We start from the raw sequence: 21,674 nt of genomic DNA on the forward strand, positions 1-21,674 counted from the left end.
CCTGACATAGAATCGAAATTTGCCTAACTTACGTAACGGTAAGTTTCAATTCTATTAAGGACACGGAGGCGAGGATTATCCCACCCAGGCTACAGTGGTGTCTCTACCCACCCGTATGGCAGTAAGTAAAGCGTTTTCCTTTACGTTGTCGGTACTGTATTAATTACTGAATGCTCCTCGCCTTGTTGTCGCATTCCTGACCACCTCGCTGATGCTGTTCCTTTTTCGACAGGCAACGACGGTGCTAAACAGGACCAATGAGGCTCAAGCGTGATCTGCGCGAAGAAAGAGGAGGAAGATGAGAAGTCCGGTTATATAGTGATGGACAGAGTAGAAGGACTATGGACTATTGTTATGCAAAGAGACTCTTGGGAGTTGTGGTTGATTTGTTGAACATTACGTCAATGCTTTATGTTTAAAGCATTTTTTGTTCTTATTATATCTTTTCCTAAGCTGCTGTGGAGTCTTTATGTTAATAAAGCGAAGGAAGATATAGCATAATCCTCGCCTCCGTGTCATTAATAGAATTGAAACTTACCGTTACGTAAGTTAGGCAAATTTCGATTCAGTTGATTTGGGTCTGGATGTCGGATGTTTCCATGGTTCTGCGTGAGCAGGGATGGAGTCAGTCGTAGCTTTTGGTGTGGAACTAGAGATAGTTCAAGCAGTGTGGTGAACCACGGCTGGCGTGCCCATGTTGGAGCTACTATGATTAGTTTGAGAGACTGTTGTCTGAGCTTGTGTACTACTAATGGTATTAGTGGTAGTGGCGGAAAAGCGTACGCAAATCTGCCTGACCAGTTCATCCATATCGCATTGCCTTTTGACAGCGGGTGTGGAAACCTGGCGGCGTAGGTTGGCCATATTGCGTTTTAGTGTGTGGCGAACAGATCTATGTCTGGATGACCCCACTTGTGAAAGAATGGCTGAAGAACCTGCAGATGTAGTTCCCATTCGTGAATTTGTTGTGTCTGCCGACTCAACAGATCTGCTATCTGATTTTGAATACCTGGAAGGTGCTCTGCCAACATATATATTTTGCGGAATGGCCCATCTCCAAATGTTCTGTGCGAGCTGAGACAGTTGTAGTGTGCGTCCCCCCTGTTTTTGTATATAATACATGGCTGTCATGTTGTCTATCCGGATCAAGACAGCTTTGTTTTGTACTTGTAATGTTTTGAGTGCTAAGAAGGATCAGTTACTTAACTGTAATGCAAATGCTACTTACCAGTATGCATCTGTTCTTGGCATGTAGGGCTGCTGACATTCATATCTGTGCATAGATCGCCGCCTAGTGTTGGGTCCGGATGATTGCACATTGTTGTCCTGGAAGAGTCTTCGAAGTATCACGAGATAGGTGGCTCCTCCCCTGGACTACAGTGCGCATGGGCATCGCCTCCATCCCCAGATTGTTTTTAGCCATTGGCAGAGATGGAGTGAACTATGTGAGTGATGACCATGCTATGAGCATATATATATATATGAATACTGCAGCTGCTACAGGCGCCAGGGAGGAGGGTGGGCGATATGAATGTCAGCAGCCCTACATGCCAAGAACAGATGCATACTGGTAAGTAGCATTTGCAGTTCGAGGCATGTGGGCTGCTGAATTCATATCTGTGCATAGAATACATAGCAGTCCCTCCATTAGCGGCGGCCGCCCGTGCCAGCTGCAGCAGTTTGGAAAAGTGTCTTGAGAACAGCCTGCCCTACAGCTGCCTGCTGTTTAGAGTGCACGTCTACACAGTAATGTTTAGTAAATGTATGTGTGGTAGACCATGTGGCTGCTCTACAAATATCCTCTAAGGGAATGTTCCCAAGGAAAGCCATAGAGGCCCCCAACTTTCTGGTGGAGTGGGCTCTTGGTGGAATAGTGAGAGTGCGTTTAGCCTTAGCGTAACAGATCTGAATACATTTCACGATCCACCTAGCGATACCAGCTTTGGAAATAGCATTACCCTTGTGGTGTGAGGCAAATGCAACGAAAAGTTGCTTGGTCTTTCGAAAATCCTTTGTCCTGTCAATGTAGTACATTAAGGCTCTTTTAACGTCAAGGGTGTGGAGCATCCGCTCCGCCAGCGACTCAGGGTTTTGAAAAAACACTGGCAACTCAATTGTCTGGTTTATGTGGAATTGAGATACAACCTTGGGTAGAAATTTAGGGTTAGTGCGGAGCACCACCCTATTAGCATGTACTTGGAAAAAGGGTTCTTGGATGGTGAGTGCCTGCAACTCACTAACCCTCCGTAGCGATGTAATTGCTACTAAGAAAGCCACCTTCCAAGTCAGAAACTGAAGCTCACAAGAGTGCAGTGGCTCAAAAGGAGGACCCATCAGCCTTGTAAGAACCACATTGAGGTTCCATTCTGGTGCTGGTGGTGTCCGTGGTGGAATGACCCTTTTGAGTCCTTCCAGAAATGCCTTGATAGCAGGAACCTTGAAAAGTGAAAGGTGTTGCCTATTCTGGAGGTATGCGGCCATAGCAGACAGGTGAATGCGGATGGAAGAATACGCCAAATTGCATTGGTACAGATGGAACAGGTAACAAATGATGTTCTGAATGGAAGCATCCAGCGGGTCAATGTCGCGGTTTACACAGTAAACAACAAACCGCTTCCATTTAGCCGCATAACATGCTCTAGTAGTGGGCTTCCTTGCCTCCCGAATGATGTCCATGCAATCGGGGGGAAGATTGAGATAGCCAAACTCTAGGACTTCAGGAGCCAGATCGCCAGGTTGAGCTGTTGCGGATCTGGGTGCTGAATGTCGCCATGGCTCTGCGTCAGAAGGCTGGGTGTGAGATAAAGCCTTTGATGCGGTACCACGGAAAGTTCCAGAAATGTGGTGTACCATGGTTGGCGAGCCCACGTCGGAGCAACCAGGATGAGAGTCATCGAGTGCTGCCTGAGCTTGCGCGCCACCAGCGGTATCAGAGGTGCTGGGGGAAAAGCGTACGCAAATCTGCCTGACCAGTTCATCCATATCGCATTGCCCTGCGATTGCGGGTGTGGGAACCTGGCGGCGAAGCTTTGGCATTTTGCGTTCTCCCTTGTGGCGAACAGGTCTATCTCTGGATGACCCCACCTTCGGAAGTACGGTTGGAGTACTGATGGATGTATCTCCCACTCGTGCATTTGGTGGCTGTGCCTGCTGAGCAGGTCCGCCATCTGATTGTCCTTGCCTGGGAGATGCTCCGCCATGAGGAATATGTTCCTCTGAATGGCCCACTTCCACATGCTCTGAGCCAGATGAGACAGCTGCGGAGAGTGTGTGCCTCCCTGCTTCTGAATGTAGTACATGGCCGTCATGTTGTCCGTCCGGATCAACACGACCTTGTTGCACAGATGTACTTTGAATGCCTTTAAGGCCATGAAGATCGCCATCAGTTCCAGTACATTGATGTGCATCTTCCTTTGCTGTAGTGTCCATAGTCCCTGCACTGTGTAGTGGAGTACATGCGCTCCCCATCCCTGGAGAGAAGCGTCCGTCGTCAGGATAATCTGTGGCACAGGCTCTTGGAACGGTCGGCCCTTGCAAAGGTTTTGTGGATTCCACCAATGCAGAGAGTTGTATGCTCGACCGCTCACCAACACTAGGTCTGTTAGTTGCCCGTGAGCCTCAGTCCACTGACGTGCTAGGCATTCCTGAAGCAGACACATATGTAACCTCGCGTGCGGGACGATGAAGATGCAGGAGGCCATCATGCCTATCAACTGCATGAACACCTTCGCTGGAAGCGAGTGCTGAGGTCTGAATCGTTGGATCAGGGTCTGGATACTGGCGATTCTCACTGAATTTGGCTGCGCAGTGGCTGCCAGAGTGTCTATTGTCGCGCCCAGATACTGCCGTATATGGGCGGGTTGGAGATGGGATTTTGGGTAATTCAGTGAGAATCCCAGATCGTGCAGGAGATGAATGGTGCGGGACACGTGGTCGGCACACTGCTGTTCTGACTTTACCTGAATGAGCCAGTCGTCCAGATAAGGATAGACGTGGATGTTCTGGCGTCTTAGATGCGCCGCCACAGTCGCCAGGCACTTTGTAAAAACTCTTGGCGCTGTGGTGACCCCGAAAGGCAGAACCCTGAACTGGTAGTGCTGGTTTTGAATCGTGAATCTGAGGTACTTCCTGTGTGAAGGATGCAGGGGAATGTGAAAGTATGCATCCTTGAGATCTAGCGTAGTCAGGAAGTCCCCCTGCCGAAGCAGAGGGAGAACCTGCTGCAACGTGAGCATATGGAAGTGTTCTGACAGAATGTACCAGTTGAGGGGCCTGAGGTCCAGGATGGGCCTGAGGGATCCGTCCTTTTTGGGGATTAGAAAGTACAGAGAGTAAACTCCTGTTCCCCTTTCTTGCAGTGGCACGAGCTCTATTGCCCCTTGTTGCAGCAGGAGGTCAAAGTCATGCTGCAAAAAGTGCAAGTGCTCGCCGGACATAGGACGGCTTCTTGGAGGTATGTTTGGTGGAGTGGAAGTAAGTTCCAGACAGTAACCGTACTGGATAAGAGATTTGACCCACCTGTCCGTGGTGATGGATTTCCACGCGGGCAGAAACTGCTGGAGTCTCCCCCCGACCGGTGTTGTGTGGTCGGGGGGCAGTGACAAGGCGTCACTGTTTGTTGGTGGTGGAGGACCTGGAGCTGTTTCCACGTCCTCTTCCTTTGACGTTGTTGCCACTGTAGCCACCTCTACCCTTGTTGGTGTATGAGGTTTGGGTGTTGCTTTTAAAGTACTGCGTGGATTGTGATGCCTGACCCCTTGAGGTGCCTCTGTTATTGGAGCGGCGAAAGGAACCACCCCGAAACTGCTGGGATTGGAGGGCCCCCATAGACTTAGCAGTGTCTGTGTCTTTCTTCATTTTTTCAAGGGTTGCATCCACTTCAGGGCCAAACAGGTGGTCTGGATTAACTGTTTGATTTAAGAGGGTTGTCTGTATGTCTCGTTTAAACCCTGATATTCTAAGCCATGCATGTCTACGCAGTAACACACTAGTGTTGACAGCCCTGGAGGCGGTATCAGCCACGTCCAGTGCACACTTAATGGAAGCGTTGGTGATTAGCTTCCCCTCCTGAATTAACATTTCAGCACCCTCTTTGTACTGATCAGGTAAGTGCTGCAGAAGTGTTTCTAGGGTGTCATAGCGCGCCCTATCGTAGCGTGCAAGTAGGGCCTGCGTGTTTGAAATGCGCCAAATATTAGCTGCCTGTGCAGCAATACGTTTTCCTGAGGCTTCAAAGATCTTCGATTCTTTATCTGGGGGAGGAGCATCACCCGTGGTTTGCGAGTTTGCCCGCTTGCGTGCGTTGGATACAACCAAAGAGTCCAGTGGCAAGTGTCCCTTGATGTACGTTGGATCAGTGGGCGCTGCCTTGTATTTTTTGTCAATACGAGGATTGATGACCCGCGCCCGAGTGGGATCCTTGAAAACCTCAGGCGCGTGCTTCAGCACCCCCTTGAGCATAGGCAATGTCTTGACAGTCTTTTCAGCTACTGAGAAGGTGTCAAACAGAAAATCGACATCCACTGGGTCCGCATGGAGGTCGACATCATGGTTAGCCGCAGCTCTCTTAATCAGAGCGTTGAAGGCTGCTGAGTCCTCTGTTGGAGAAGTTTTTGCTGCAAAAAGTTGTGGTTCATGACCTGACTGAGGGTCCTCAGGGTCGCCTCCAGCAGACCAAGGTTCATTGACCTCCTCCGGATCCGAGTACGCTGGATAATTGTACTCGTCCTCCTCATCCCCGTCGCCTTCCCCAGCGATAGAGTGAGCTGGTGAGAGTCCTAAATTTTGTGGAGATGCAGGCCCCACAGGGGCAGAAGTACCCGCAGAGTCCAACTTCTTTTTGAGTGGAATACGAAAATGTTCCAACACTGGCTCCGGGGTGATCTTCCTTTTAAGGAGAGAGAGTTTGCCTGTGTTGGCGTCTATGATAACCTCTCGTCGCTCCTCGTTCATGAGTGGCTGGAGCCGAGGCTGCAACACCACCAATGATGCTTTCGGCGCCGACACCAGCTTCGAGGGCGCCCCGGGCCCGTGTTTTGGAGCGAAAGCCTTCGGCGTAGTCTTCTGCGGCAGCGTGAAATGGATTGGCGTCTGCGCCTTTGCCGGGTTCTGTGGAGGCTTCGGCACCACATACTTCGGTCCGGGAGCCAATGCGTCCTTCCGAATACGTTGAAGGGACTCCGTGACCTTCTTGGTCAAGGACGGTGAGGGCTGGACCGGCTCGAGCGATTCCCCCGAGTCCGGAGTCGGGTCGGCGATCAAAGGCACGGTCTTCGGAGCCGACACATCACCACCCTTGGCCTTGTCGACCGGAATCGGCGCAGCCAGAGCTTCGGGGTCGTCTTGACGAGTCTTCGAGGCTCTTTTCGGGTCGACCTTCTTCGGCGCCGACTCGGCCGCGTCTGTCGTCTTCGCCTTCGGCTTCGACACCGGGGTCTTCGGGTCGGCCATCTTAGCACGGCTCTTGATGTCGGCGGCCATTTTGGACGTCTTAGGCGCTGAGGCCTTTGGAGCCTTCAGTTTCACCAGTGCGACTTTCACTTTCGGTTTCGACACCGCTGGTGTGGACCCTGATGGCTTCACTTTCGGTTTCTGTACCGGGAGTGGCGCATCACCAATGTCCGTGGCCGGGCCCGGAGGCGGGGCCGTGGGACGAGTAGTAAGGTCTTGGGTAAGGCCCGAAGGCGATCCCTCGACCTGGGCCGTATAATGGGGATTGACCCCTGAGTCAGTCTGAGGATGCTACTCCTCTGAGCTATCCTCCACGGTGGCAATGGCCCCGTCGTCGTCCCCTACCTCACCGACTACTTCCTCAAACTCCTCGTCCCCCGCGTCGTAGTTGTCATCCTCCGACGCCGGGCTGGAGTCCGAAACTTGTAGGACGGTGTCGTCATCAACGTCTTCCTCAAAGATGTTGTCCCCGGCGGGGGCGCCGATAACTGGGCCTGGAGTCTAGCGGCCCTACGAAGCTGGAGAGTCTTCTTGCACCGGAACTTGGAGCAGGCCATACACCTGGCCTCATCGTGGTCCGGCGACCAACATTTGTTGCACACTGGGTGCACGTCGAGGTGTGAATACTTTGAGGTGCACACCGGGCACCTCTTAAACGGAGTCCGTTACATGCTGAGTAGTCTGGAGCGTCGTGTAGGCCCGTCCGCGCCGACAGCACGCGGAAGGGCAGCAAGTGTTCGGAGCCGATGAATAAACAAACCCGAACGATTGACAATACCGACGCAAATCCTAAAGACCTTTTGGTCTCAAGTTAGAAAAGTTAAACAACTATCGGTTCCGACAGAGGGAACCAAAACACATCCGAACCCAATAGGGGAAAAAAACAATCTGGGGATGGAGGCGATGCCCATGCGCACTGTAGTCCAGGGGAGGAGCCACCTATCTCGTGATACTTCGAAGACTCTTCCAGGACAACAATGTGCAATCATCCGGACCCAACACTAGGCGGCGATCTATGCACAGATATGAATTCAGCAGCCCACATGCCTTGAACTCCTAGTTCTCTTTCAGGGGTATCCTCAAAGTCATAAGCATTAGAATATTCCCGCCCATGCGCGGGACCCCGGAAACACTACAATATATGTGCCCCACATATAACTATATATACATATAAACATACATATATATCACCAGTGATTGGCTCCCGCAGCTTCCAACCCACCACAATGATGGCGGCGGCGGAGGAGGAGGCTCAGAACCCACAGGACATCAGGCAAGTTGATTGATATATATATATATATATATCTCAAAGACTTCCGAAAAACAGGCACCGACTCCAAAAGATTCTTAATCAAGGGTCTTTATTCACAAGAAAGACGACCAGACGCGTTTCGGCAGACAAGTCCGCCTTGCTCACTACATCTGGTTTCACCAAGTGCATGTCGTACATTTATAGTGATACAAAATAACCCATTGGTTCCTTGGAAAACGACAAAACTGACATGTGACACAATTGACATGGAAGGTACAAAAATATATATACAATTATGCTAAGTTGCGTCTCATTTCAAAACAATAATGCGTAAATAATTCTTTACATCTAATTTTGTTTTTGCCCTCTTAATTTATAGACCTCATTTATTGCAGACCACTTTTAACATGTTTTCGAACTGGGGAAAAAGGTTCTGGTGTGTGAGGCTTTAACATGCTCACTGGGTAGCCGTGGACATGGAAAAAAGATTGCTATCTATAAGACCTGTCAGCGCATGTCCATTCTGTAATTATCCAGCCGCAGCAATGTACGAGCATCGCGTTCATGGCGGAAGGAAAGAAAATGTGAGTAGGGGCTTGTCCTCATCGGAGGTTGTACTTTGAGCATGGTATATTGATATTGTCACAATTTTCCAGTGTAAGAGTTAGTGGAGGGCCAATGTTCTCCGGTTCTGGTTAATGGGAGAAAGGTACGTGAGCGGGTGCGTTCTACGCGCCAAAATGCTTAAGTGAAAAACTAGGAGAAACTAATGCCTTAGGGAAGTGCAAAACAAAAGCATGTTGTTTCCATTGCCTTGTTATTAATTCATACTCAATGCAGTATGTGGCGGGCTTTGGATGCGGTTTTGCACTCGTGACCTGAAAGCGCATGAGAAACATGAAATGAACATGAATAAAACATGAGTAAAAATGCGAGTTCTGCCCAAGTGGGCAAAGTAACACCCCAGGAGAGTGTCCTATATTCCTCCTGTGTAGAAGTAGATATAGAGTTTTTATATATAGCAGGTTTTGGCGCTGACCCCCGCCCGCTTATTCATGAGTAGTCAAAATAGGAACTCCCCTCGGAAAATAGAGCAAGTGAATAGCAAATCTATTCAGTTGAAGTGAGGAAGGAGGCTGTGTGTTGTATTTCGGAAAAACATGGTACAGTGAGGTCTGTGTCACGGTTTGGTCCTATTGTCGTTTAGTGATTAGAGTGACTAAAGTTTATCAAAAAATATGTGTATATAAGTGGGTTAAAAAATTGTGCAGAAGATGGTGAAGCTAGATGTTATGCAACTTTATGGGTCAAATGTCTAGGCGCGAGGGGTTGCTTTTGGACATTATGATACATGCGTAGTGCATGTTACAGATGGATGCTGAGTGCTTCATCAGCGTTGTGGCCGTTCGGTATCAGAGTTTAAATGGATAATGTATTTGGACTCTAAACGTCTCAGTGCTTGTAGTCTGTTTCCACCTCTTAGATTTGGTGCCCCATTGTCGATTACGAAATATGTGAGGTCTTCCTTGTTACCATTATGTTGTGCATTTATATGTCTGGCAAAAGGGTAAGCGGGGTCATCATTGCTGATGGCGCGCAAGTGCTGCAAGATTCTGACATGGACTGGATGGATCGTGCTCCCCACATATAATTTCTTGCAGGTACAACTGAGCACACACTGCGTGGTCAGTCTTGCAGGTATAGTATCCTCTGGTTGTGTAAGGTATTTTCCTGAATGGGAATTCTACTGTTTTGGTGTTAACTTCATGTAAACAGGCCTTACACTTTGGGCACTTAAAAAAACCTTTGAGACTGTAACCAGGGCATGCTTTTATTCATGGTTTTGTTTACAATGGGCGCATAATTAACCAGTTCCTGTCGCATTGATATTGCACTGCGGAAGGTTAACTGAGGTAGTTTAGCACAGTTCTGTCCAATGGTGGGGTCCATTTTGATGAGTCTCCAGTGCTTATACAGGATTCTACGAAGGTCCTGGTGGTGTTTACTGTAACCTGTGATCATTCTAGGAGTGAAAGGTTTGCTGTCACTAAGACTAGGTACTGCCTTTGGTTTCCCTTTTAACAGATCTTTTCGGTAAGTTTTTCACTCTTTTTCTTAGTTTGGTCTAATGTATGCTCTTTGTATCCTCTCTCTCAGCCTAGAAAAGAGGCTCTCTGTATTGTCACGTAGAACAGTTTCTAGACTACAATTTCTTTTCATGCGGAGGCATTCCACATATGGTATGCTCTCCTTCAGTTTGACCGGGTGGAAACCTGTGGCATGTAAGAAATGCGTTACTTACCTGTAACTGCAGTTATCCAGTATTAGTGTCTTTCATAGATTCACATGCCTGAATCATTCCCCGTCGTCGAGACAGGAGCCTCCGGTATATAAAAAAGTAATGTCCTAAGACATACATAAAAAGAATAGGCCTAAGGGTCTCACCTTAGTGTCCTATCTAGGTCCTTATGTAGGAAGGACCAAACAGAGTAGGCTACAGGGTCCCACCTTGGTAGCCTATCTGTGTCCTTTTGTAAAAAAGGACCAAAGTAAAAGGAACAACCAATCAGCTACTACCTCCCTCTAGAACCTTCCTATGAGGAGCCTCAGTCTCTCAGATTTTCGTACGCACCAAGCTAGTTAGGTGTAAACCTGTTAGAGAGAGGTGAGTCCTTCCAGGGGAGGCGGGAGGGTGCATGTGAATCTATGAAAGACACTAATACTGGATAACTGCAGTTACAGGTAAGTAACGCATTTCTTATCCAGTATTTGGGTGTCTTTCATAGATTCACATGCCTGAATCAGAGTAGCAAGCAATACAATATGCACATTCTGTGTTGTTACAGTATACATAAGTCTGCAGATAAGAAACATTTGCGACTGTAAACCAACAACATACAATGTCATGCAGTATCTAGTAATAAAGAAATGTGCATACCAGTCAAGGATGGTGGGAAGTAGGAGGGCTCACCTCACTGGAATAGATGGCGAAGCACTGCTCTGCCCACTGCTGCGTCTTTCGTCAGCTCAGCATCCAAGCAGTAGTGCCTGGTGAAGGTATGCGGGGACTTCCAGGTCGCCGCTCTACAGATGTCCAGGAGTGGCACTCCAGCAAACAGTGCCGTGGACATGGCTCTGGTGGAGTGGGCTTTGGCCCGTGAGTCCAAAGGTCGCCCAGCCTTGTCATGGCAGAAAGTTATCGCTGAAGAGATCCACCTTGATATACTTTCGTTTTGTTAAGGGCATGCCCTTCCTTGGTCTGCTGAATGCGACGAAGAGTTGGGATGATTTCCTGAATTGTCTTGTTCTGTCAAGATAGAATTTGAGGCATCTCTTAAGGTCTAAAGAATGCAGCGTTCTCTCAGCCGAAGTAGATGGGTTCGGAAAGAACGATTTGAGAACCACGGGCTCATTTAGATGGAAGTCCGATGGGACTTTGGGTATGAATCGTGGGTTAGTACGCAGGATGACTCTGTCCTCTTTGAATTGTAAGAAAGGGTCTTGGATGGAGAGGGCTTGCAATTCACCGACCCTTCTGGCTGAGGTTAGGGCCAGGAGGAGGGCTGTCTTCCACGACAGGAATTTGATATCCGTTTTGTGGATAGGCTCGAAGGGATGCTTCATCAGTTGGTGAAGGACCACGTTGAGTTGCCATGACGGAGGGACAGGTTTTGGCCTAGGAAAGGACCTGAAAAGGCCCTTCAGGAATTGTTTGATGAGCCTGTCCGCCCACAGGGAAGGACCCTCAGAAGTTCTAGTGAACCTAGATATTGCTGCCAGGTGAACCTTGATGGACGCATGGGCAAGTCCTGACTGCGCCAGGTGTAGTAGATATGGCAGCAGTTGCTGTGGGGTGACATGGAAAGGGTGTAGACCTTCTTTCGCACACCAGACACAGAAGCGTTTCCATTTGAGAGAATAGGTCTTTTTAGTGCTGTCAGCTCTAGCGTTAGCCAGGACATCTCTACACTCCTGCGGAATGTTCAGGTGGCTGAATTCGCGGTATTCAGGAGCCAGGCTGATAACTTCAGAGGGCCCAGGTTCAGGTGGAGAAACTGTCCTTGGGACATTGTGAGCAGGGTCGGATGACTGTGTAGGCGAAGAGGTGGTTGGATAGACCGGTGATGAAGTTCCGTGTACCAATGCTGCCTCGGCCAGGATGGGGCGATGAGGATCAGGGTGCAGGGCTCCGATTTCATCTTCCTGATTAGCCTGGGTATCAGTGGGAATGGCGGAAAGGCGTAAGCAAACACGTTCCGCCAAGCTATGGAAAATGCATTCCCTAGTGTTCCTGGTTGGGGAAGCCTGCTTGCGAAGCTTGGGCATTTGGCGTTCTCCCTGGTGGCAAAGAGGTCTATCTGTGGTGTTCCCCACGTCGCGAAGATGTAGTCCACCGCTCCCGTATCCAGCTCCCATTCGTGGGATAGAGACTGTTCTCTGCTCAGGGCGTCCGCTAGGACATTGTCTTTGCCCGGAACTTATTCGGCTTTGAGTGTTATGCCATGTTGGAGGAGCCAGTTCCAGACTTTCTGAGATTCGAGAGAGAGAGAGAGAGAGAGAGAGAGAGAGAGAGAGAGAGAGAGAGAGAGAGAGAGAACGCGTCCCTCTGTTTGTTCAGGTAGTGCATCGTCGTGGTGTTGTCTGTCCTGACGAGCACTGGGGAGTTTCGGATGCGTGGGAGGAACGATTGGAGCGCCAGGAAAACTGCCCTTAGCTCCAGAATGTTGATATGGAGTTTGGATTCCTGCGGCGTCCATTTGCCGTTGATCTGTAGTTCTTGCAGGACTGCACCCCAACCCTCTAAGGATGCGTCCGTGGTGACTATATGTGGTTGCGCCGGAAGCAGGAACGGCAGTCCCTGCGACAGGTGTTTGGTCGACCTCCACCATTGTAAATTGTTGACTATAGATTGGGTGATTCGTATGCGGTCCTCGAAGGATCCCGCAGCTTGTGTCCACTGCCTTGTCAGTTCTTCCTTAAGGGGACGCATTTTTAGGCGGCAGTGCGGGATGAGCAGAATGCATGACGACATCATGCCGAGGAGCGACTTGAAGATACGGACAGTCAGTCTTTTTGGATGCCACTAACTTGGCTAAGGAGATAAGTTTCGATTTTCTCTCCTGTGATGGGAAGGCTCTTGCGCGTTCCGTGTCCAGGGTAGCTCCAAGGAAAGTGATGACTTTGCTTGGTTTCAGCGATGACTTCTCTTTGTTGAGGGTCAGGCCTAATTGGCGGAAAAGATGCAGACAGGCGCTGGAAGATGCGGCTGCGGCTGCTGTCGACGGAGCCTTTACCAGCCAGTCGTCCAGGTATGGGAAGACCTGGTGTCCCTGTTGGCGAAGAAAGGCTGCGACAGGAGAAAGGCATTTTGTAAAGATCCGTGGGGCAGATTTGAGGCCGAACGGGAGAACACGGAATTGGTAGTGGACTCCTGCTACTGCGAATCTGAGGTACTTCCTGTGTCCTTTGAGGATAGGGATGTGATAATAGGCGTCCTGAAGATCTAGTGATGTCATGTAGTCGCCTTTTTCCAGAAGTCCCAGGATCTCTTGTAGCGTGACCATACTGAACGACTGTTTCTTTAGGAACACATTGAGTGCCCTAAGGTCGAGGATCGGTCTCCATTTCTTGCCCTTTTTGTGAATTAGGAAGAAGTGGGAAAAGAACCCCTCCCCCTTTTGGGCGTGTGGAACTTTTTCTATTGCGCCCTTTTAAAGCATGGAAGCTATTTCTTGAAGAAGCAGCCGTAGGTGTCTGTGAGGGCTCTTGACAGGTGGTGTCGGTGGGGGATTTGAGAGGAATTCCAGTGAGTGGCCGAATTGAAGAAGTTTTAGAACCCACCGGTCCGTTACATTTGCCACCAATTTTGTAGGAAAAAAGAGAGTTTTTCTCCAAGCCGGAAAGAATGTGATGGTGGAGGGGCTGGCCAATTGATAGAGTCACTGGCGATTGCCTGTGGGTCTCTTCTGTCCTTTTCCTCTGTAGGACGATTTGTTGTAGGAGGTTTGACGTCCCGACTGGTTTTGACGCTGTTGGAACTGCATCTTGCCCTGTGAGTACGAATAGGAGGACTTGTTTTGGTAGGAACCTCTGAAAGAGGATTGTCCTCTTCCTCTGTTGGTACGAAAGGACTGATTACGAGATTGTAGAGTACCCAGAGCTCTGGCTGTATCGGTGTCCTTCTTGATTGCGGTGAGGGCTTCATCGATCTTTTCGCCGAAAAGATGTTCGCCGTCATACGGCATATCAATTATTTTGGTTTGGACCTCCTGTCTGAAAGAGGTGGCCTTAAGCCAACCTTGACGTCTTAGAACAGCGGCGCCTGCCAACTGTCTGAAGCCAGTCATGGCTACGTCGATGGCACAGTCGATCAATTCCGAAGCCGAAGTTTGGGCTTCGAGGAGAAGCGAGTGCGCCTCCGCTTTCAAATCCTCTGGAAGGTCAGCAAGGTAGGGCGCGATGTCCGCCCAGAGTTGACGGTTGTAGCGTCCCAGAAGAGCAATAGAGTTGGCGATCTTCACCGTCGTCGCAGACGTGGTGGAAAAACGTTTTCCGACAGCATCCAGCTTCCTGCCTTCTTTATCAGGTGGAGTTGATAAGGGGGATGCAGGGTTTCGCGAATTCTTCTGCGCCGCCTGAGTAACCACGGAGTCCGCCTTGGGGTGACCCGTGAGGCATGCTGGAGCCGATGATGTAGCTTTATATTTTTTGTCAAGTCTGGGCACTACTACCTGCAGGGAAGCTGGAGACTGCATGAGTTGTTTGCCCTGTTTCAGTAGGTAGTCAATGATCGGGATCGATCTTGTTGTTTTCTTCGTTGGTTCTTTAAAATCATAGAGGAAACATTCAGTCTCCTGTGTTTCCATGGACATATGGAACCTTTTGGCTGCCCTTTCCATGAGGTTATGGAAACCTCTAATGTCTGCGGGTGGAGACTCCGAAGACTGCGGCTCCGGAGAGGCTGGAGAGTGAGTGACATAGTCTTGGTCGGCGTCCGGGTCTGTGTCGTCGCGGACTTCCCCTTCTTCATGGTCCCTCTCATCGTCATCGGACGAGATGGGGTCTTGTGCTGGATCTTGAGTTCTAGGAAGCACCAGAGGAGGGGGCTTATGCCATGGTACAGGCACAGTTACCTGCGGAGTTGGAGGAGCAACAGGAGTGGCCTTTCCTGGAAACCGCTCTTTGTAGTCTTGTATGAGGAAACGCAAGTCCGAAACTAAGGATGCTGGCAGGCACACCATTGGTGTCACTTGTGTGTGAACCCGAGTATGGACATCTGGAGTCACAGGTTCCTCAACATCCTGCTCTTCGTCGGTACTCTGGCACTTAAGTACCAGTTCCGAAGGGCTAGTGGCCTGTGTAAATGGTTCCTCATCCATTTCTTGGTCCTGTAAGAAGCAGGATGGTGTTAGTTGCTGCACCTTACTAGGTGATGTCATCTCCGGTGTAATCGGCTTTTTGGTAATTCTGATTGTAACATGGGATGTTTGGGCATCCATAGCATGTGAGAGGAGCTCAGACTCCTTCCAGGCACCAGTTGCCATCGACGCCTGTGACGATGGCGTCACCAAAGAGCTTTCCGTCGTCGACGGAATTTTACTCTTCGTCGACGGTATGTCCGTCGTCGACGGTGTCTTCGCCGTCGATAACTTTAACGTCGTCGACGGCTTAGTCGTAGTCGACGGGGTGCTCCTCGTCGACGATGGAGGCTTCGTCAACGTCGCGGCTTTCGTCGACGGTGTCGTCGACAATGTCTTCGTCATCGGCCTTGTCGTCGACGACGTACTCCTAGTCGTCGAGGGAACAGTGGATGAAAGCGGTCTACTCGTCGACGATGAAGGTGTCGTTTTGGTCGACGAGGAAGACGCCGACGAGGCCGTCGTCGTCGACACTGTTGTCGTCGACGTAGAGACGGTTTTCAGCGCTGAGGAGGTAGTCGACGTTGTCATCGTCGTTGTAATCAGCGACTGCTTCCTGGGGACAGGAAGGTCCTTGCCAGACACGGTAGGCTTGCCCTCTGAAGACTTTTTGGCCTTCTTAGGAGGGGTGTCTGAGGAGCCAGGCGAGGAAACCCTAGGCCTCTTCAAGGAAAACTGCGAGGCGCCAGACATGCTCTCACCTTCAGAAACCAAGTCGCCTTCTGGCCTGTTTTTAAGTCTGTTCAGCCATATCAGAAGTCGTCCTTCCCGGTCCTTCTGGGTTTTATGGGAGAAAGTACAACATATTCTGCAGTCCTTGGCCTGGTGGTGAGGGTAGAGACAGTATAAACAGGTCTCATGTTGATCATCCACGTGAAGCCTCTTCTTGCCACAAGAGGCACAGGCTCGAAAAAGTCCTTTCTTTTTGCTATCAGCCATAGCAAAGAAGTCGAGAAACTATCGAATTTAGATGAAAAATCAAGATTCCTGAGGAGAACTCAGGTGGAGACTCCCTAGCACAACGTGCGGTAGAAAATCTGAGAGACTGAGGCTCCTCACAGGAAGGTTCTAGAGGGAGGTTGTAGCTGATTGGTTGTTCCTTTTACTTTGGTCCTTTTTTACAAAAGGACACAGATAGGCTACCAAGGTGGGACCCTGGAGCCTACTCTGTTTGGTCCTTCCTACATAAGGACCTAGATAGGACACTAAGGTGAGACCCTTAGGCCTATTTTTTTTATGTATGTCTTAGGACATTACTTTTTTATATACCGGAGGCTCCCGTCTCGACGACGGGGAATGATTCAGGCATGTGAATCTATGAAAGACACCCAAATACTGGATAATATTGTATTATCCGCTGTCTCCTTTCTGTATGTTCTGGATTCTATTCTTCCATCTATCTGAAAAACCTCTAGGTCTAGAAATGTGATTCTGGTGGTGTCTGTGGTGCATGTGAACTTAAGGTTCAGACTGTTTTCATTTATGGCTTTGACAAAATCAAATGCACCTTCCTCCGTCCCCTTCCACACCATAAAGATGTCATCTATGTACCTTATATAAAACAATGTGGTTGAGGTATGTGTGGATGTGTTGGGCCATGAGTACTTGCTCCTCCCACCAGCCCATAAGCAAATTTGCATAGCTGGGGGCAAAGCAGGTACCCATCCCATGGCCGTGCCTTGGGTCTGTTGGTACAGGAGTTTGTTAAATGTGAAAGTGTTGTTTGCCAAGCACCATTCGGCCATTTGGACCAGCATCATGGTATGTTGGTGTAGTGTGATATTGCGACTACCCAAAAAATATATTTCATTGCATTTAAACCATCTGAGTGTCTGATGCTGATATATAGGCTTTAAACGTCCAATGTAACAAATATAAAATCAGGTTGCCATGCTAAGTCATCAATTTTAGACAGAAAATCCCCAGAGTCTTTTAGAAAAGCTGTTCGCGCCTGTACCAAAGGTTGTTAAAAGAAATCTATGTATTTACCAGTATTCTCAAAGAGACTTCCTATGGCCGAGATGATGGGTCTGCCAGGGGGACAGTCAATGTTTTTATGGACCTTCGGTAGTAGATAGAGTTCCGGGGTTATTGGATGGTCATTTTTCAGGAAATTAAGTTCTGGCTTGGTTAAGAGGCCTTTGCTCCTCCTCCAATTGTACAGGCTCGTGTAGTATCTTTGATGTTGGCATGGTTGGAGCTGTTGATTCTTATATAGCATTGTCTATCTTGGAGTTGTTGCATGGCTTCATGATTGTATATGTCTAACGGCCATAGGACTATGTTCCCTCCTTTATCGGCACTGCGGATTACAATGTCTTGGCGTGGTTTTATTTTGTCCATCACTCTTTCATTTCGATTTTTTAATGGAAATTTGTACTGCTTTCCAAAGCCAGGTTTTTCAGATCTTTGATCACCCTTTCTGCGAACACATCTATGTTGTCTTTAGGCATGGGTGGGTAGAAAACTGATTTTGGTCTAAATGGGGAGGGTTCTGATGCATAGATTGAAAATTAGCATAGGCTGCTGCTTGTGTGTTGCTCAACACTCCTTCCTCCAAGCCCAGCTCTACCTCTGTCATATCTCTCAGGAAATCACAGTCCTCTACAGTCAATGCACTAGATGGTCTTTGGTTAGTCTGTTTTTCATGTAGATCTAGTGTTCTGTCTTTTTGGTTTGCAAAGTACTTGTTAAGTTTGAGTGAAGTGATCTAGGTCTATCCTGGTGTCTGTGTAATTAAAATTAGTCTCCTTACAAAATGAGTTTCAATTCTAAAGTTTTTAGTTCTTCAGCCGTCAAATCCATATTTGATAGATTTAGAACTGTTTTTCGCTGTGGGTGTGGGGTTTATCCCCTCCTGTTGCATCTGTATGTGGGTTTGGTTTTTTGGGCCATGTCTTCCCCAACTTCTGTTCTTCCTCCTCCTGCTCTTGGAGGGTTTGGTATGTTTGTTGTCCGGTCCTGTCTGTATATTTGATCTCAGGCTTTGTAGCCGTTCCATGCGTAAAAAAGTCTACCGCAGGGGTTGAATATATATATATATATATATATATATATATATATATATATATATATATATATATATATATACACATATACACTGTAGCCTCATCCACATCAGAGCTGAATCATGCTATAAGGACTTCCCATCATAACATGAAGAAATAGGGAAAAACAATAAAACATGTTTTGAAACTGTTTTAATGCTCAGCAGACCGCAGAAAATCTCATAAGGAACTGAAAGCATAGACAGCTCCCAGGCTGCATTGCAAACCACAGTCTAAAAAGACTGAAAAGCTAACAGCAACAGAGATAAACTGGCACTGTGCCTTTAAGGCACTCCTGACCCCCAGCTTCCCATCATGCTTCAGGGGTGACAGTTAAGTTAGTAGTTCTTTGCGGATACTGAAAAAAGCCATGGCACAAAGAATTAACAATATTTCCAAACAGAAAAGTCCTTTGCCTGGGGAGGTGGGAGGGTTGCTTATGACTGATGAGGATACTCCTGGAAGGGAACTAGGATTACAGGTAAGTAACTAATCCTTCTCTTCCAGGGGATCCTCATCAATAGTCATAAGCATTAGACTAGAATAGTGAGCCTCACCTCATCTCCCTGCGGGCAAAGAAGCAAAACAGTAATATAACCAATAAGCTTAGAAGAACTAAGCTTGGACAGATAGTTGGCTATCCAGATTCCTCAAGGAGGCTTGGCCCACTTGAGTATCAGCCCTGGAATCGGATTCTAGGCAGTAATGCCTCGTAAAGGTATGAACCGATCTCCAGGTTGCAGCCTTGCAAATTTCTGACATGGGAACATCACGCAAGAAAGCCACTGTGGCCGCTTTCCCCCTAGTGGAATGCGCCTTAAGCGACAACAGTAAGGGTCTTTTTGCCAGTTGATAAGCCAAGCTAATGCAGGATACGATCCATCTGGAAATGGATCTCTTAGCGGCTGGGAAGCCTGTTCTCATGGCGCCATAATTGACATAACTGATCCGTCTTTCTTATGCCCTTGGTACTCTCCAAGTAGAATTTAAGCACCCTTCTGAGGTCCAAGGAATGTAGTGACAGCTCAGCAGGGGTCACGGGGTTTGGAAAAAAGGATGGAAGGGAAAGGGACTGATTAATATAAAACTCAGACAACCTTAGGGAGGAAAGACGAGTGAGCCCTGAAGAACACTTATGGAGGAAAACAGTGTTAGGTTCTTTCATACATAGCGCTTGGATTTCGCTTACTCTGTGCGCTGATGTAATGGCTACCAGAAAAGCGGCCTTCTAAGACAAATGCTGTAAAGAGGCCCTGTGAATGGGCTCAAAAGGTGGGCCCAATAACTTAGATAATACCAGGTTCGACTCCCATGGAGAAGGGTTTCGAACAGGGGGATAAACCTTCTTCAACCCCTGTAAGAAGTCCTTGACCGCCTGCATTTGGAAAAAGGAGGGTTGGCTAGGTGACTTCCTGTATGCCATAATGGCTAACAAATGCACCCTGATAGAAGAATACTTTAACCCAGATCTTGCTCAGTATAGAAGGTAAGGAAGAATGCAATCCTCCTGTCCCTTCGTAGGATCGAAGGGATGTTCTCTACACCAAAGAAAGAACCTCTTCCACTTGAACTCATATGACGCTCTTGTGAAGGGTCTTTTAGCCTCTTAAAATGTCAATGCAATCTGGAGGCAGTTTCAAATGTCCGTATTGCAGGACCTCAGAAGCCATGCTGCCAAGTTCAGTGAGGGAAGGTTGGGATGAAGAATCCTCCCGCCCATCTTGGTCATTAGGTCCGGCCTGCAAGGTAGTCTCCTGTGTGGGAGTACAGACAGATGAAGACGGTCCGGGTACCACCACTGCTGTGGCCAGTCTGGAGCTATCAGAATCATCTTCATGTTGGATCTGATGAGCTTGGACACCACCTTCGAACCCAGTGGCGGAAAAAAATCTAAGGATGGAGCCGATGCCCATGCGCGCTATCGTCCAAGGGAGGAGTCACCTATCTCGTGACTACAAAGACTTCTTCCAAGAGGACAACATGCAATCATCCGAGCCCAACACCAGGTGGCGATCTAATGCTAAGTGTACAATCGGCAGCTCATATGCCTCGATCGTAAGGTTTCAAAATAAACCTCACCCCCACCACCACCAACCGCAAGGACACCACGGAATTCACTGGAACAAATGTAAATGACTGATTGGGACAGGTTTTCTTCCTTACCTGATCTGCCAATACGATGGAGATACGTCTCTGCAAGCTTTGGGAAGTCAAAGTTGATCACCACATTCACAGCTTGGATATCAATACCTCTGGTAAACAAATCTGCAATGGAGATTCACAATTCAAGGTGGAGAAACACCATGCTAAACAACTGGTGGAACTACATTCACCAATGGTTGATTTAATTATATGCTTGTGATGTGCAAAATAATGACCACAATAAATTAAAGTTTAAGCCACATAACTTAACAAATAGGGCTAGGTAGCCTTTGTACATAGCTCTCTTCGCATTACAAACCTATGAACTATTCCTGGGGAGTTGGGTGGGGCAGACATCTGGCATGTGAAGTGTGGAAGGCAAAAGTTAGACTACATCTCTTCACCAGGCAGCATTTCTCACATGTAAAGTTTCAACGTGACTCTTGCCTGGAAACACCCAACACATCAGGAAAAAGACCCAACCAACATTCTACTCACTTGACCAGTCATGCTGTAGCCTGCATGCTGTTGAACGCTTAGCCAGGTAGATCAGACTGAATGGTACAAAGGGCACAGATGCAAGGAGCCTAACCAGCTAATATGATCTGAAAGTAGCACTTAGAAAGCAAGGATAGTGAAAGTTGTGGCCACAAAGTGTATTGTACCGACTTTAGGTAATTAGTGTTTAAATGCTCACTGACATTATTGGACTGGGCAGGCATACCTGCAAAACCACCTTGTATGAGTTAATCTGAGCTTACGGTACACATGAAGCACACAAAGGCTGGGGTTTAGCGTTTGCATTGGTTCTGCAATGCAAGCAGGCTTGCGGTTAGTCTATTTTTCTGCCACCTGAGATTTTCTGTTAAGCGATCCAGTTGTAGATTTACACCCCTGACAAGAGTGAAATAAGAGTCAGAACTAAACTGCACAAGCCTTCAAGTGTACATAAAGAGGGAATCATCCCTCACCTGGTTTGTGAACATAGACTACCAGGCTAACTATTAAATGCAACAATGCAGTAAAGAGGTTAGGGAGCTGGCTTTGTATATGGTATTCCCCCAGAAGTGTAAAGGTCTCCATGCAAACCCCAAAGTGCTCTATTTATGGTAGTGTGGGTGAGCAGCCTTAGGCCTAACAGAAGAGTACAAGACATTTGTTGTGCACACAATGACCAATACATGATAACTCAAATATATCCACACCAATTTTAGAAAAATAAGCTTTGCTCAATGTAGTAAAGTATCTTTTTGCATGGTTGCCCCAGACCCCCCCCCCTTCCTCCACAAACACTTTTTGCCTAAGGCTGATGTACTTTGTGTGCACCCTGGATTCCTGCCAAACAGGTATCCAGGGCTTATGTTC

The 21,674-nt window shown here is 48.2% G+C and overlaps 1 protein-coding gene across 2 annotated transcripts in view; it reads right to left on the reverse strand.

Moving 5' to 3' along the window:
- The window catches only part of DDX6 (DEAD-box helicase 6), a 214,129-nt gene that overhangs the window by 23,569 nt on the left and 168,886 nt on the right, over positions 1–21,674 (reverse strand). For both annotated transcript variants that reach the window (XM_086956738.1, XM_086956739.1), the window contains exon 12: positions 20,331–20,432. In XM_086956738.1, coding sequence (XP_086812864.1) covers positions 20,331–20,432 — 102 coding nt within the window. The remainder of the gene's footprint in view (positions 1–20,330; positions 20,433–21,674) is intronic.

This window comes from Lissotriton vulgaris, chromosome 2_1 (assembly GCF_964263255.1).
Source record: "Lissotriton vulgaris chromosome 2_1, aLisVul1.2, whole genome shotgun sequence".
NCBI lineage: Eukaryota > Metazoa > Chordata > Amphibia > Caudata > Salamandridae > Lissotriton > Lissotriton vulgaris.